Source organism: Lepisma saccharinum, chromosome 23 (assembly GCF_977018435.1).
Source record: "Lepisma saccharinum chromosome 23, izLepSacc3.1, whole genome shotgun sequence".
Taxonomy (NCBI): Eukaryota; Metazoa; Arthropoda; class Insecta; order Zygentoma; family Lepismatidae; genus Lepisma; species Lepisma saccharinum.
Genome location: NC_139251.1, coordinates 59,793,627 through 59,809,009, shown reverse-complemented (window position 1 = coordinate 59,809,009; position 15,383 = coordinate 59,793,627). Strand labels below are relative to the sequence as shown.

The 15,383-nt window shown below is 39.1% G+C and overlaps 1 protein-coding gene across 1 annotated transcript in view; it reads right to left on the bottom strand.

The window, feature by feature from the left end:
- The window catches only part of LOC146005528 (cell adhesion molecule 2-like), a 114,612-nt gene that overhangs the window by 23,708 nt on the left and 75,521 nt on the right, over positions 1–15,383 (bottom strand). The window contains exon 3 of the mRNA XM_083144774.1: positions 6,611–6,744. Coding sequence (XP_083000900.1) covers positions 6,611–6,744 — 134 coding nt within the window. The remainder of the gene's footprint in view (positions 1–6,610; positions 6,745–15,383) is intronic.

Sequence of the window (15,383 nt, the reverse complement as noted above, 5' to 3'; positions counted from 1 at the left end):
ATTTCTTGAGACTTCTTGTGTTTCACAAGTATTTTTCCATTCAATACTAAAACTGGGCTGTGTTGTTTACGTAGTTTGTTGGATCGCTTGGTCGTTTAATCCTTTCGAGAGCTTGAGAGACCTGTAGTCTTTTGTTTCATAAAAATAAGTCGAGACGGTCCCCGATCGACTCGCGGGAGTTTCAGATTTGATGGATTGGTAAAACATGTGAGAAAGTAGTTATTTATGATGGAATTTGCTATATTGTAAGACTCTACATACTGAAACTGAAAGTACTATCATTGTAAATGTAAAACCAAATCCTACAGTTCTTAGAGCAAAGCAAAAATTGACTTGGCTACTGTTGAAACATTGAAAATGATTTATTCAACGTGTACGAGGACCCTAGTTCAGGAATTAGAGGAAAACCATTCATTCGAAAGCATTTTTTAAAAATCTTTGGTGGACTTAGGTTTGTTTTCGCATGTAGTTCTGTTAAATGCACACACTTGGCATTTATATGATTAAGAACATATGTTTTATGGTGACATGTCAGGTGAACTTTTAGTGTAAACGAAAGCATGTGTGCGTCACTAGTTAAAGATTTTCACACCCAAAACACATTTCCACCTCACTCAGGGATTATGCGAATTCAATTATAATTGAACCAATATATACAGCTGTTCAGTGTCATGAATCTAACCTTTACTGAAAATATTTGCTTGGATCATAGAATGCATCGTCGTAAATCAATTTCGATCATACCCCGTTGTTGGTGTTTCATTTTCATGAGATATGAGCTCCAATTAACATTTGAAACTTTCGTTTTAAAAGTTATTCATAAAACACAAATGCGAGGATCTTTTTAAGGTATTTTTTTCGACTTCATTACTGCTTTCATTTGATTTTTTTTTTCGAAAAAATTCTGGGGGTGCTATAGCCTCTTCAGCCTCCCCTGTGCCTCCGCCAGTGATTTATTTATTTAGCTTGTTTTACGTCGCTTCTCTAACTTTTGGCTAATAGCCCGATGTGGATGAGTGATGATATGATGAAATTGATAAAGGGACATTTCCAAAAGCTCCCATGCCGAGGTCTGTATTCGAACACCGAACCCCTGGCGTCGTGGTCATGAGGGAAAAATGCATCAAATTATGCATTAAAGTACAGATCGACATAGAAACACTTACTCACTTGCCTCATATGATGCAATTCGTAGCCACAGCCGCGCTTTCAAACTTTTCTATAAAAGTTTCGGAATCTTCAGAGGACGTCCCATAGAACTGTATTGCCCGACCCTGTGGCCGAGTGGTTTGCACATCGCGCTGCGATGCCAAGGGTCCCGGGTTCGAATCCCGGTCGGGCTTGGTTGTTTGTGAATGTCCATTCATCAATTTCATCATTTCATCACTCATCCCCATCTTCGCAAATTAGCCAAGAGGCACAAAACGCGAAGTAGAATAAACTAAATCAAATCAAATCAAATCATAGAACTGTATCGAGTCATACAATAATGGGTGTGGCTTCGTGTTACCACCCCGTGCATTGGTGTAGAAGCAGCTACAGGGATAGTTATAACCAGTGATGTGCGTCTACGCGTAAACAACGATAGTCTACATTCTACAAATAGACTATTTTATACACGTAGATTACGTAATCTATGTAAACACGGCGAAAGGTAATAACTTAGCAAAGGGCGTCGTGGAAGTAAAACAAAATTATACTGCGTATCAGTTGCTGATGTGTGAGGAGAACTTTTCATACTCTTGCTTCCAAATTCGATCAATTTCTCATCTAGGAAGAAACCTAATATAGGAAATATTCTAGTGTTTTATGGGAAAAACACCACTCCTGCCTCACGACTGCCATCTGTTGTTGTTTTTTGCATACTATTTATATTCCTCCATAGTTAATAATAAAAGAGAAGAGAAATTTTGTTGTAAATCTTTTCATTTCGTTAAGAACCAGTACAGTTGAAAATGTCACTTTCCTTTCATGAAACCCTTAAAAATTAATTTTAATGCACTTTAGATTGTCTACGTAGTCTATGTAAACCACAACCAATGTAATCTACGCGTAGATTACGTGTAGACAACGCATGTAGACGTAAACATAGAGTCTACGGCACATCACTGGTTATAACACCCCCCTGTTGAATAGCCCTTTCCGCTACATTTCTAATAAAATTTAGAGACCGATCTAGTTCGTCACTATCGTTAGCTGACAGTTGAATAAATTACACTAACGTAAAACTAAAAATGTCTAAATATGCTCCGGTATTAATAATTTCGTAAGTCGGGGATAGTAAAAAAAAATGTCCACATAATCACCACGTTGAAAAATTGTTCATTGAGGGACGTAAAAATTTGAGTAACATGTACAGTCATGTACAAAAGCTACAACAAAACCCGCAAGGAAATAAGGAAGGGCTGCGAGAGGTAATTAATTCGATTGATTGGGGATGAATTTGATTTGATTTGATTTAGTTTATTTTACTTCGCGTTTTGTGCCTCTTGGCTAATTTGCGAAGATGGGGATGAGTGATGAAATGATGAAATTGATGAATGGACATTCACAAACAACCAAGCCCGACCGGGATTCGAACCCGGGACCCTTGGCGTCGCAGCGCGATCTGCTAACCACTCGGCCACAGGGTCGGGCGATTGGGGATGAAATAGGCGGATGTTCATCCTTGGCAAAATAAACGAACAAACGCCTACGAATTTATATAGTCGAATTTTAAAATACCAATTTATTGCTATATTTCTGATAATTGGTACAACAGACAGATTCACATTTTGGTGCTAGGTTGGTACGATTTACCTGGGATATGTGAGGACCTTCTCCTGAATCGATGCTATTTCGTTGCCGACTCTAATCCAACTCCTCTACCCTCGTCAGTGGCGCAACCACAGGGGGGCATTGCCCCCAACTTTGGATGGAAATGAGTTCTAGGGGTGGCAAGGGGGGGGGAAACATTGACGGCCAAGTGTACCTGCAGGGGGCAATTACTTCCCACAACTTCAAACCATCTAAATGAAAATAAGTTGTAAAATTGATTGATTGATTTGTGGTTTTAAGTCCACTTTACGCACAGAAAGGCTAATCGGGGCTGAACCTACAGTTTGAAGTGGGATCCGGACCACTGTGCCATTTGTCTCCAACGGGTATCGAACCCGTGACCCCTTGATCACAAGGCGACCATGTTACCACTAGACCATAGGGAAGGAACAAAAGTTGAAAAAGAGAGAATGCATTGGCGTCCCGTGAAATTATTTACGCCCTATTAAATCAATATTGATTTCAGCCTGGGAAAAAATTGCATCCAAAAATGTTCTTTCTCGCTTCGCTCTCAATATATCATTGTTCTCTGTAATGCATTGTAAATTCCCAGACAGAGAAATTAGACTGGTCTTAATTAATTTTATCTTAAATTCATGAGCAATTGTGTTAAGGAAAAGAAGCGTGCACATTTGAGACAATTTACGTAATTTATGATGTTGGTTTATTTTGAGATTCATGAATTGTTGTGTAATGTATTTAAATAATATATGTTGTATATAATATGTATTAAATAAGCTTTGAATACGTACACAATTTAGTGTCCACGTCGCTCGGTGTTGCATACATGTGGAACATATATTGTGCATGAAAGTTATACATGTTAATGTAAGAAAGAATTATATTTGGAATGCATTTATCAAGCATTTTCTGTCTTTCAAAAATAGTTTGTGTGCTTGTTTTCCATTATTAATGTGAAATTGAACGTGTTGAAAAAATAAGTCAAATCGTTTGTTCGAACACAAATGCTTTAGCACCAACTTCTACCCCCTTTTTGCATAATTTACTAGGGTAATAACGTCTTTGATACTACTACTACTAATAATAATAATAATAATGTTGGTTCCGGGTTCGAATCACGGCTTGGTCATGGATGTTTGTGAGTGTCCATTCATCAATTTCATCATGTCATCACCCATCCCTAGCATATTAGCCAAAAGTGGCACAAAGCGAAGTAAAATAAAGCAAATTAATAATAAAAATAATAATAATAATAATGTTATAATAATTATTAATAGGTTTATTATTATTATTATTATTATTATTATTATTATTATTATTATTATTATTATTGGTACGTTTGCCCTGGTACTTGCCCCCACCCCCAACAAAAATTCGTGGTTGCGCCTCTGACCTTGTTCTTCCTTTCCCTCCAAAACTACGATCTCTCACCTCCCTATGTCAACACCCTTACCACATCTTGCGCTAACACCGCCCGCATTCTATACCCCGTCCCAGTTAACTGTGGAGCAGGACCGCGCATAGTGGCAGAGGAGGAGGGACATCGAGTGGTGAAAGCGCAACGTTGCCAACCGTATGGTCATTACCAGACCTTAGTCCGGACTACAGCGCCTTGAATAACGTAGTGTGGAAAACGACCCAAGAAACTGGTTCCCCGAGACGATGACAAGTAGATGGCAGTGCGATCGACCCAGGTGCTAATTTTGTTATGAAAGTAATGCGACTTTGTTAGTTTTTGGAATATATTGTGTAGATTTGTTTCTCTAGAAAGGCGGTAAGTGAATTGATGGAAACAGTTATATTTGTGGAGTGATTTGCAGTCACGAAATGGCATTAATTTGGAAAGAAAAGTAAAATAAAATTAATAAATAAATAGCATGCGTAACACAAGAAGAAACATCGCAATGTGATTCCGGACGTCAGGTCTTGCACTGTGTATTAGAGTTTATTTTTCTATGTTATTAGAATATAAATAGTATCCTGAGAGATATTTCATACCGAGGCGACAAACCACAAATGTGGCTTGAAAGTGAGCAGTCGGAAATCAATGCATCCTTTCGAACCGTAGGGACAAAAGCTCTGACTGCACCGTTTCCTCAAGGAGATTTTTAAACCAAAGCGACACGCGACAAATGATACGAGGATTTCACACCAAAGCGACACGGGTCATTCGGTCCAAGGCAACTTTCATACCGAAGTGGCACATGTTGCTTAACGCTGGCCTGTGCCTCAAGCGATAAGTGTCGCGTGCCGTTTGTCGCTTTGGTGCGCAATCTCACTAAAGCAAAACACTCATTGCATCGCGTATGCGCGAACAACAAACCACGGCAACATGTTGCAAGCTATTGAGGAAATGGCCCAGTTTGAGCGACGGAGAAGCGACAAAGCGACACGTGTGGCTTATCGTGTCGCCTAGATCTGTTGTTGTAATGTGCGGGTTATCGTGTCGCCTATCTGTTGTTCGCAAGCAACGCTTGCTAATAGACTGAAGGCACCATGTCGCTTGTCACTTAGTTGGGAACTCCCCCTGTAGCGCGTCGCTTCGGTCTCAGCACCCTTCCTTTAAGGAGCTTTCCGACCGAAGTAACAAGTAGCACGCGAATACGCCATATGAACGTGACGTTTGATGTTTGGACCCTCACGTGCAATGAATGCTATTTTACAGTCTGGAATTGTGTGTCACTAGTGTGACAGTGTGAACATCCAGTGTCGCTTGTCCCATTGGTTTGAAAGTTTCCTTACACTCATGTCGATGGCACTAAGAAAGTTTTGTGGGGTTCCCCTTGTCGTTTCATGCAATCATCATTATCATCATCGCCGCGATTAGTTTAAAGCGGAAGAAAAGAGACAGTAAATATCAAAAATACAAATGCTTCAGTGTGAATATCTTTAAAAGAAATGATGATGATGATAATAATAATGAACCTAATTCATACACAAAAATTAGTTGCCAAGAACATTCCACGCGTATTTTTTTCTCCCGTATTATTAACGAAAGTATGACGATAACAGGACGTGGTCGACTGTCTAGAATGTTCGTTAATATCTTCGCGACCACTGTACCAAATATCATAGCAATTATCACATTCATAGAAATGCTTCATGTAAAAGAATCAGACGTTGCAGCGAAAACTACATTTACTTCCATTATAAGCAGTCGAACACCAAGCACCGGGGTCAACACCAGCGCCTCTAGCGGATCATTTTCGAGCCTGAGAGCGTAGAAGCATGCCGTTTTCCACACTACGTTATTCTAGGTGCTGTAGTCCGGACGCTAAATGTACGGCTCGGTAATATTTGCACTTGCTGTTTTATCCCCAATATTTTCCTAAGAAATTCTTAAACCAATCGTACAGACCTCGAGTCAAAAAATACAGTCCGTTTGCCATGTGTGTACGGTATTATAGTTTTCGAAAGATTGCAACGCTGACAGAGTGAAGCTGGGAAAGCGGGTGATCCAGTTGTCTATTACGCAATCCCGTTTCTCTCACTGTTCATTGGTGGAGCCGTCTCGCGTCACTACTTGCGCAGAGACTTGTTCTCGTTCGCCTGGTCTACACTTAGCTGGTACAGGGTATAGCTCATGCTGACGCTTACACTTCCTCGTTCCTCATTCCTTCCAAACACACCACAAATTTAGGAAACTATTACAAAAATGCATCATACTGTAAACTTGATCCTCGGCAATGAAAAGAAAAAAAAATCACTTTAGTGCATCAATCGATGCGTTTCTGGTGGATCAAAAAGATTTGATGTATTTAGTTTTCTGCATGCAGTAGTCAACCAAACAGGTTACAACTTTAATTGTAAAGTTAAGTATATATTCGAGTACCTCTTTATCGTTTATGTACCACGTTATATTGGCTGCGGGATGGGATTTGGCAGATGTACAGTTGATATCAATGATGTCACCAATTACATAATTCCCTTCACTGCCTGTGATGTTTGGTCCCGACGATGGAGCATCTAGAATAGAAATAGATAAATAAAATTATTGAAGCGTAATAGAAATGGAACATTTTTGGAATACTGTATATATTTAAATGGACAGTTTATGATGACAAAGGCTCGGAAGTTGATGAAAAATCTTTTAAACTTTAAACTGTGGCCGTGGCGGCGACTATGGGGGGCGTGGGGGGCAGTTGCCCTCACTGTTTGTCACTTTTACTCTCGCAGTATTCTAAACCTTCTCTATCAAGGGAAAGTGAACTGTTCTTGCCCCCCAGTTTTGGAATCCATTCGCCGCCACTGAACTGTGGTTGTAAAGTGAAATTAGTCACAATATAAAATTACGATCCGATGTACGCGAAACACAGCTGTATTTCCACATGCTGGTGCACCACTGTATCGTGATAGGTACACTCTTAAATACTATAGCCGGCTTTGCACGAAAGCATTTCCTTTAACATTTTTGCTAGCAGAAATGCTACATGCTTCCAAAAATCTTACAGCAGATAATATTTTACAGGGAAGCATTTCATGGAGCTTTTGCGATTACAATGTATAATATATACAGCACGCAAGGCACATCCAGTTACACCATCTATGCTGAGTGCACGGTGTTTACAATTGAAAGAACTAAAATATTCTTCCATACGTGTTCAGTAAACGCTGTAAAGTATGTATTTAAGCAGCGCCATTCTTTTCTACCTAAAACTATTTAATACGAAGCGATATTCCTCGCGGTTGACTAGTTATCGTTTTTTAAAAGTGTGAAGTGATACGTTGTCTACATCTCACGCGACCGCCATTACAACTGCACTCGTGACCATGAGGTCGCTTCTGATTGGTTACGCTACGAAAAATGCTACGGACCAAGCCTATCCTTGAGAAATGCCATAACATTTCTCACTTTACACCGTAGCGTTTTGGTCATGCCATAAATAGTAAGAAAAATCCTAAGGAAAATGCTTTCGTCTAAAGCGGGCCTTACACAGACAAAAATAGCTGTGCATTTCATGTACCCTTGAAGTAGAAGTAGATAGAAAAGAAACTACATTAGCACTTAATTGCCCTCCCCCCTTTTTGCTTCTGTAGTTTAAACCACCAAACAACAATTTTTGTCGAAAATACTCTCGTGCAAATTATGGAAAAAATCAAGCTTTCATTAAAGAGCGAAAATTCTTTTTAGGTAATTTTTATACCCTTTGTCACTTTTTAATAATCTTAAAATCATTCAATAGGTCATTTTTTGGAGATTTTTAAGGTCAACAACTTCCCACTTCTAACGATAACCTAAGATAATGAAGAACGATGTAGAAGAACAAAGGTAGATAGTGTGCACGAGAATTATAGAGCTTGTTCAGAAAATCAAGTGACAGAAGTAAAATGATTGAAGTAGAGAAGATGTGAAACAGTGGTGCCAACTTTTGAAAGGCTTGGATGATCTGACAAGCTGAGAATTTACTCTAAAATGTCCATTTGTTCCTTGGCTATAAAATGCACGATTTTACGTTTAAAAACAGTTTCAGGCAACTTTCGCCGATAGCTGCTCTTTAAAATGACGAAATTCCTGTATATGATCATCAATGTTAGTGTCATTTTCTAATTTTGTGTTGCTTTTGGCCTGCCTGTTTTTAGTCCTAGACTTATCCTGGTTATATGCTCCTATCCTCCCTGCCTGTTTTTAGTCCTATGCAGTGGTGTGCGTCTACGCGTAAACAACGATAGTCTACATTCTACAAGTAGACTATTTTATACACGTAGATTACGTAATCTATGTAAACAACATGGCGAAAGGTGAAAACTTAGCAAAGGGAGCCGTGGAAGTAAAACAAAATTATATTGCGTATCAGCTGCTGATCTGTGAGGAGAACTTTTCATACTCTTTCTTCCAAATTCGAACAATTTCTCACTTAGGAAGAAACCAAATATAGGCAATATTCTAATGTTTTATGGGGAAATACCACTCTTGGCTCACGACTGCCATCTGTTGTTGTCTTTTGCATACTATTTATCTTCTTCGATAGTTGATATTAGAAGAGAAGATAAATTTGTTGTAAATAGGGTTCTTTTCATTTCGTTAGAATCCAATATAGTTGAAAATGTCACTTTCCTTTCATGAAACCCTTGAAAATTAATTTTAATACACTTGAAATTGTCTACGTATTCTATGTAAACTACAACCCAATGTAATCTACGCGTAGAATACGTGTAGACAACGCATGTAGACGTAAACTTATAGTCTACGGCACATCACTGGTCCTATGCTTATCCTCGTTATATGCCCTTATCCTGCCTGCCTGTTTTTAGTCCTATGCTTATCCTGGTTATATGCTCCTATCCTCCCTGCCTGTTTTTAGTCCTATGCTTATCCTCGTTATATGCCCTTATCCTGCCTGCCTGTTTTTAGTCCTATGCTTATCCTGGTTATATGCTCCTATCCTCCCTGCCTGTTTTTAGTCCTATGCTTATCCTCGTTATATGCCCTTATCCTGCCTGCCTGTTTTTAGTCCTATGCTTATCCTGGTTATAGGTCCTTCTCCTTCCTAACAACAACGATAGTGTAAATAATATAGGTATATTGAAAAGAATCGTATTGGAGATATATTAAATTATTATGAAATATTTTAATAAGTCAGTAATTAACTTGTAAAAAATATTTCCGTGTATAATGATCAAGCGTTTTGTTTTTCTTAACAGCGGCGACTTTATTTTTCAATTATAGTACAATCACCGGCAAATTATTGGATAAGCTCGAGGCCCCCTGTGCCATAAAAGTTGGCGCCATTGATGTGAAATACTAAACTGTACCACGAAGGTTTTACGCAATCGTCTTGTGATACGTAACGCATGTAAACAAAATTATATATACAACATAAGGCATGGTGGAAAAGTTATACTTAGAAACGTGTATAGAAAATACGAGAAAGTTTTAGAATGAATGAATAAAAGCAAGAATGCAAATGTTATTAAATAAATAAAGAACTAGAAGAGACATGTTTTATAAACGAATAAAGACGAATTAGAAATTGGAAGTAGGAACAATATCAGAACGGAAATTTTAGTGTGAATGTATTGGAAGAAACGGTGGCATCTATGATTCAAAATTGTATTATAGTTACATGAATGCATAAATTGAGAACGAGAAGAAAAATGTGCAGATATTAAATGAAATAGAAACATTTATATTCCGAAATAATAAAAATAATACTTTATTTTATTATATACTGCTGGACAAAAAAAACCGGACACTTGCATTTTTTGTGATAATGCATAAATTCTGATTCGAAGGTTAACTAAAGGTTGCAGAAATTATTGGAAATAAGAAAACCTGAATATATTCAACAGAAGGCAAATTAAAATGTATTGTTAATAAGATAAATTAGAACAAAAACGAAAGTTGCAGAAAACTACCAAAGAAAAAAGAAAAAAGGAAATCTTACCAATATTTTTTTTCATATTGTTAACTGGTACTGTTGGGGTATATAAGCTGTCTAGTAGTGGGTGGTAACTCCCCTGCCATCAATTACAGCTTGTAACCACCGTGGCATACTTCGAATAAGGTTGACAATCACTTCTTGGTCCAATTGCTCCCATTCTTCTTGAATAGCACGTTTTAGCTCTTCAATTGTTTCTGGAACTATTGCGCGGTTTCTGATATGTCATTTCAGTTCATCCCAGATGTGCTCTATCGGATTTAGGTTCGGACTTTGTGGTGGCTATTCTAATCGCGTAATCGCAACTTCGTCCAAGTACTCCGTGACAATATTCACAATGTGAGGACGCGCATTGTCATGCATAAAAACAAAGTCCAGGCCTATGGATGGTGCATATGGTACTACATGATCTGCCACACATTCTGTAATATACCTACAAGCTGCCAGTGCCCCATTCTCTACAAACCAACTCTGTACGTCCTTGTAAAGAGATACCTCCCCAGACCACATGACACCACCGCCTCCAAAGGGTGTTATTTCAACGAAACAACATTGCGCATAATGCTCATTAGGTCTTCTATACACATGTTCACTCTCGTCTGATGAACGTAGGTTGAATTTTGACTCATCGGAGAATAAAACCTTATCCCACTGCTCCACATTCCAATGTAAGTGTTTTGTAGCAAATTCCAGTCTTCGCTTCCGGTGACGTGCTAACAACCTGGGACCTGCAGCTGGCCTCCGAGATGATAAACCACTTTCATTCAGTCTTCTATGAACTGTTCGTGAAGAAACCACAGCTCTATGAACATTTCTCAAATGCTGTGCCACAATATTTGAAGTCGTACGACGGTCTCTTAAGACTATGATACGCATGAAACGATCTTCCCGTGCTGTTGTGCATCGTTTCCGACCAGAACCCGGTCTTCTACCATAGGAACCAGTTGCATCATACCGTCTGAGAGCTTCATTGATAGTACTTCGTGCTATATTTAGCACCCTAGCAATATACGACCATCATCGCGAAGAGCTACTGCTTTTACTACCTCTTCACGTCTCATTTTCAAGCTAGTAAACTTACAATACACTTGCAAGAAAAATACCAGCAATGACAATGTCAATAATATCTGTTACTATGGTTACTATGAACCAAAATTCATGCCTCTCTAGACATTAAACAAAATAATACCAACAGGAATTGAAAATCAATAAATTAAAACAAAATTCCATGAAATTGATTTTAAGCCTACTAGGTGTTCCAAATAAGTAAATACAAGTAAATAAATAAATAAATAGATAAATAATAAACGGAAAAACTATGGAAAATGTTCAATAATGAATGTTCAATTGTTCAATACTTAACTGAGAGCGTAATTCATAAGTAATTGCAATTCAGATGTCAAATATTAAGGTGTCCGGTTTTTTTTGTCCAGCAGTATAGTTTAAATGCTGAGCACGACATAGAAACTAATACATCACCAAGTCAAGTTAAAAAAATACAAAATTGCAATGATAAAATGTGTAATATGTAGAATAATATAGTGAGAGCAAAATATAATATTAATAATACGCCTCCAGATGGCGAAAAGGCAACATAGTCGCGTTGTAATCAAGGAGCCCGTGTTGGACACCTGGTTTATCCCACTGTAAACTGTAGGCCCAGTCCCGATTAGTTTATCTATAAATAACTTTTGTGACTGTCATCTTTTATAACATTCACAATTTGCTTGTATTAATGATAAAAATCTTTGATAAGAAGAAATACATTTCATTATTACTGTTGCTGTTAGTTATGTATTATGGGATATATAGTGTAATACATGAACTCGTAAGTCGGTTTCTGCATTTTTTTTCTTGCAAGAATTCATATATTGAGTGCATGTTTCTAATTAGAATTCTGACAGCACCACGTTGTCTTCAAACAAAGCTGATAGATAAACTTCAATATTCCGAAATTAATATGAAGGTAGAATGGTGGGGGTTATATGAGCATTATATAGGTATTTTGTACTCTTTCGGCGGCAGGAACTCATGCTGGCACGGGAAGCGACCATCACAATAAGAAACGCAGTAGCCTGTAGAACGAGGTGTGCGTAGTACTCCCTCCCGTCGCTTCGTAACTCTCGGCGCCACCTCTGTTGTCTGGCTGGTCTGCGACGTAATCCCCGCTCCCCCACTTCCCTTGCCAGTATGAGGACCGGACGCCGTAAGAGTAGAAAATATATATAAGAAATGATAAAGGTAACTTGCGGAATGTGATTTTCACAAATAGAAAATACAAACATATCCATGTTATTAAAACTTAAGTATACTATGAGAAAATTGGTGCAGATTTTATTAGGTTTCTTTTCCTCAGGTATGGATTTCACAGCCATTTTTAAGAAAAAGCATTTCCACACGAGAACCGCACCATAATAGAACCCGGCATTAAAGAACACATGACAATCAAAGCCAGCAAAGTTCTCAACGAAATGGCCGCGCGGAAAATCGAATTCTGCATTTTAGCACCCGAAACGTCAATGAAGTTCGGAGTAGCGAGGTTATACTGTATTTTAAATTCAACACTGAACCAAAACCCGACTTCTGACAAAAGATTCACGACTTTAGTGCCTGTAGCGAGTTCTCCGAGTACAGTAGCTGCCTGTAATTTCCCATTTGCTTCAAGGAATATCGGCCGTTACAGGCAGAAATACGTGCCTTCTGTTATTCGGTGATAAAAGGCCCCACCCGCGTGTGGTCTATATTAACTGTTAATGCCGCTGGAGTTAGTATCAGATCGACGTTCCTCGCAGATGGCGCTTTCGGCGGAAATATATTAACAGCTGTGTGTTTCCTTACTCGGCGCTAACGGCCACTTTCATCCACCTGGGGGGTGACTTAACGAGATCTTGCAGATTTCGGATATTGGTGCTAAGTCTGTACTTGTGACGTCATATAAATCTGTACGGCTTCCGCCTCCGTGCTGGAATATCCTACGAAGGTACTTAGTGAGTGGTTAACGTTGAGGGCTTGTGTTCTCGTGGGGCTAGGTGAAATATCTTCTCTTTTATTCTGACGTCAGTGGATTTGATGCTGTTCTTGTTACTGAGTTCTTTAACACTGTTTCCGCAGACCCTCACCCCTCAATTTGTGCGTGAGTTTGATTCAACTAAAGATTTAAATGCTTTAAAAAGCGATCGATAATTCCATGTATGGATTGATTGATTTGGTTTATTTTACTTCGCTTTTCTGCCACTTTTGGCTAATCGCTGAGAGGAGAATGAGTGATGATGGAACATTCACAGAGAGCACGCATGCTCAAGCGGGGATTCGAACCTGGGATCCTGGCGTACGCAGCTTACCATCTGCCGATTTTCAATACGATAGATGCCAGTGTCTTTTCTTCCATTTAATTTGTGAGCAGTGAGTTTCCATTTAAGAAATAAAATGTCAAGTTTTAATTTTTTGAATATCGGAGTTTATGTTATACACTACAGCGCCTTGAATAACGTAGTGTGGAAAACGACCCAAGAAACTGGTTCCCCGAGACGATGACAAGTATTTGGCAGTGCGATCGACCCAGGTGCTAATTTTGTTATGAAAGTAATGCGGCTTTGTTAGTTTTTGGAATATATTGTGTAGATTTGTTTCTCTAGAAAGGCGGTAAGTGAATTGATGGAAACAGTTATATTTGTGGAGTGATTTGCAGTCACGAAACGGCATTAATTTGGAAAGAAAAGTAAAATAAAATTAATAAATAAATAGCATGCGTAACACAAGAAGAAACATCGCAAAGTGATTCCGGACGTCAGGTGTTGAATTGTGTACTAGAGTTTTATTTTTCTATGTTATTAGAATATAAATAGTATCCTGAGAGATATTTCATACCGAGGCGACAAACCACAAGTGTCGCTTTGAAGCGAGCAGTCCCTAATCAATGCAGCCTTTCGAACCGTAGGGACACAAGCTCTGACTGAACCGTTTACTCAAGGAGATTTTTAAACCAAAGCGACACGTGACAAACAATACGAGGATTTCACACCAAAGCGACACGGTTTCTTCGGTCCAGGGCAACTTTCGTACCGAAGCGACACATGTATCTTGGAAACGAGCCTATCAAGAGGAACATTTCACATCGTAGCGGCATGACTGGAAGCACAGGCCAGCGTTATTTGGTGAAATCCTCAAGCGATAAGTGTCGCGTGCCCCTTGTCGCTTTGGTGCGCAATCTCCCTAAAGCAAGACACTCATTGCAACGCGCATGTGCGAAGAACAAACCACGGCAACATGTTGCAAGCTATTGAGGAAATGGCCCAGTTTGAGCGACGCACAAGCGACAAAGCGACACATGTGGCTTATCGTGTCGCCTAGATCTGTTGTTGTGTGCGGTTTATCGTGTCGCCTATCTGTGTTCGCACAATTAGCAGCGAACGGTTGCTAATAGTCTGAAGGCACCATGTCGCTTGTCACTTAGTTGGGTACTCCCCCTGTAGCACGTCGCTTCGGTCTGAGCACCCTTCCTTTAAGGAGCTTTCCGACCGAAGTAACATGTATCACGCGAATACGCCATATGAACGTGTCGTTTGCTGTTTGGACCCTCATGTGCAATGAATGCTATTTTACAGTCTGGAAGTGTGTGTCACTAGTGTGACAGTGTGAACATCCCGTGTCGCTTGTCCCATTGGTTTGAAAGTTTCCTTACACTCATGTCGATGGCACTAAGAAAGGTTTGTGGGGTTCCCCTTGTCGTTTCATGCAATCATCATTATCATCATCGCCGCGATTAGTTTAAAGCGGAAGAAAAGAGACAGCAAATATCAAAAATACAAATGCTTCAGTGTGTATATCTTTAAAGGAAATGATGATAATAATAATAATGAACCTAATTCATACACAAAAAGTTAGTTACCAAGAACATTCCACGCGTATTTTTTCTCCCGTATTATTAACGAAAGTATGACGATAACAGGACGTGGTCGACTGTCTAGAATGTTCGTTAATATCTTCGCGACCACTGTACCAAATATCATACCAAATATCATAGCAATTATCACATTCATAGAAATGCTTCATGTTAAAGAATGAGACGTTGCAGCGAAAACTCCATTTACTTACATTATAAGCAGACAATGCCTAGCACGTGTACCGACAGCAGCGCCTCTAGCAGTATCATTTTCGAGTGGAACCAGCCAAAGATGCCAGAACAGCGCCGTTTTCCACACTACGTTATTCAAGGCGCTGTACTAT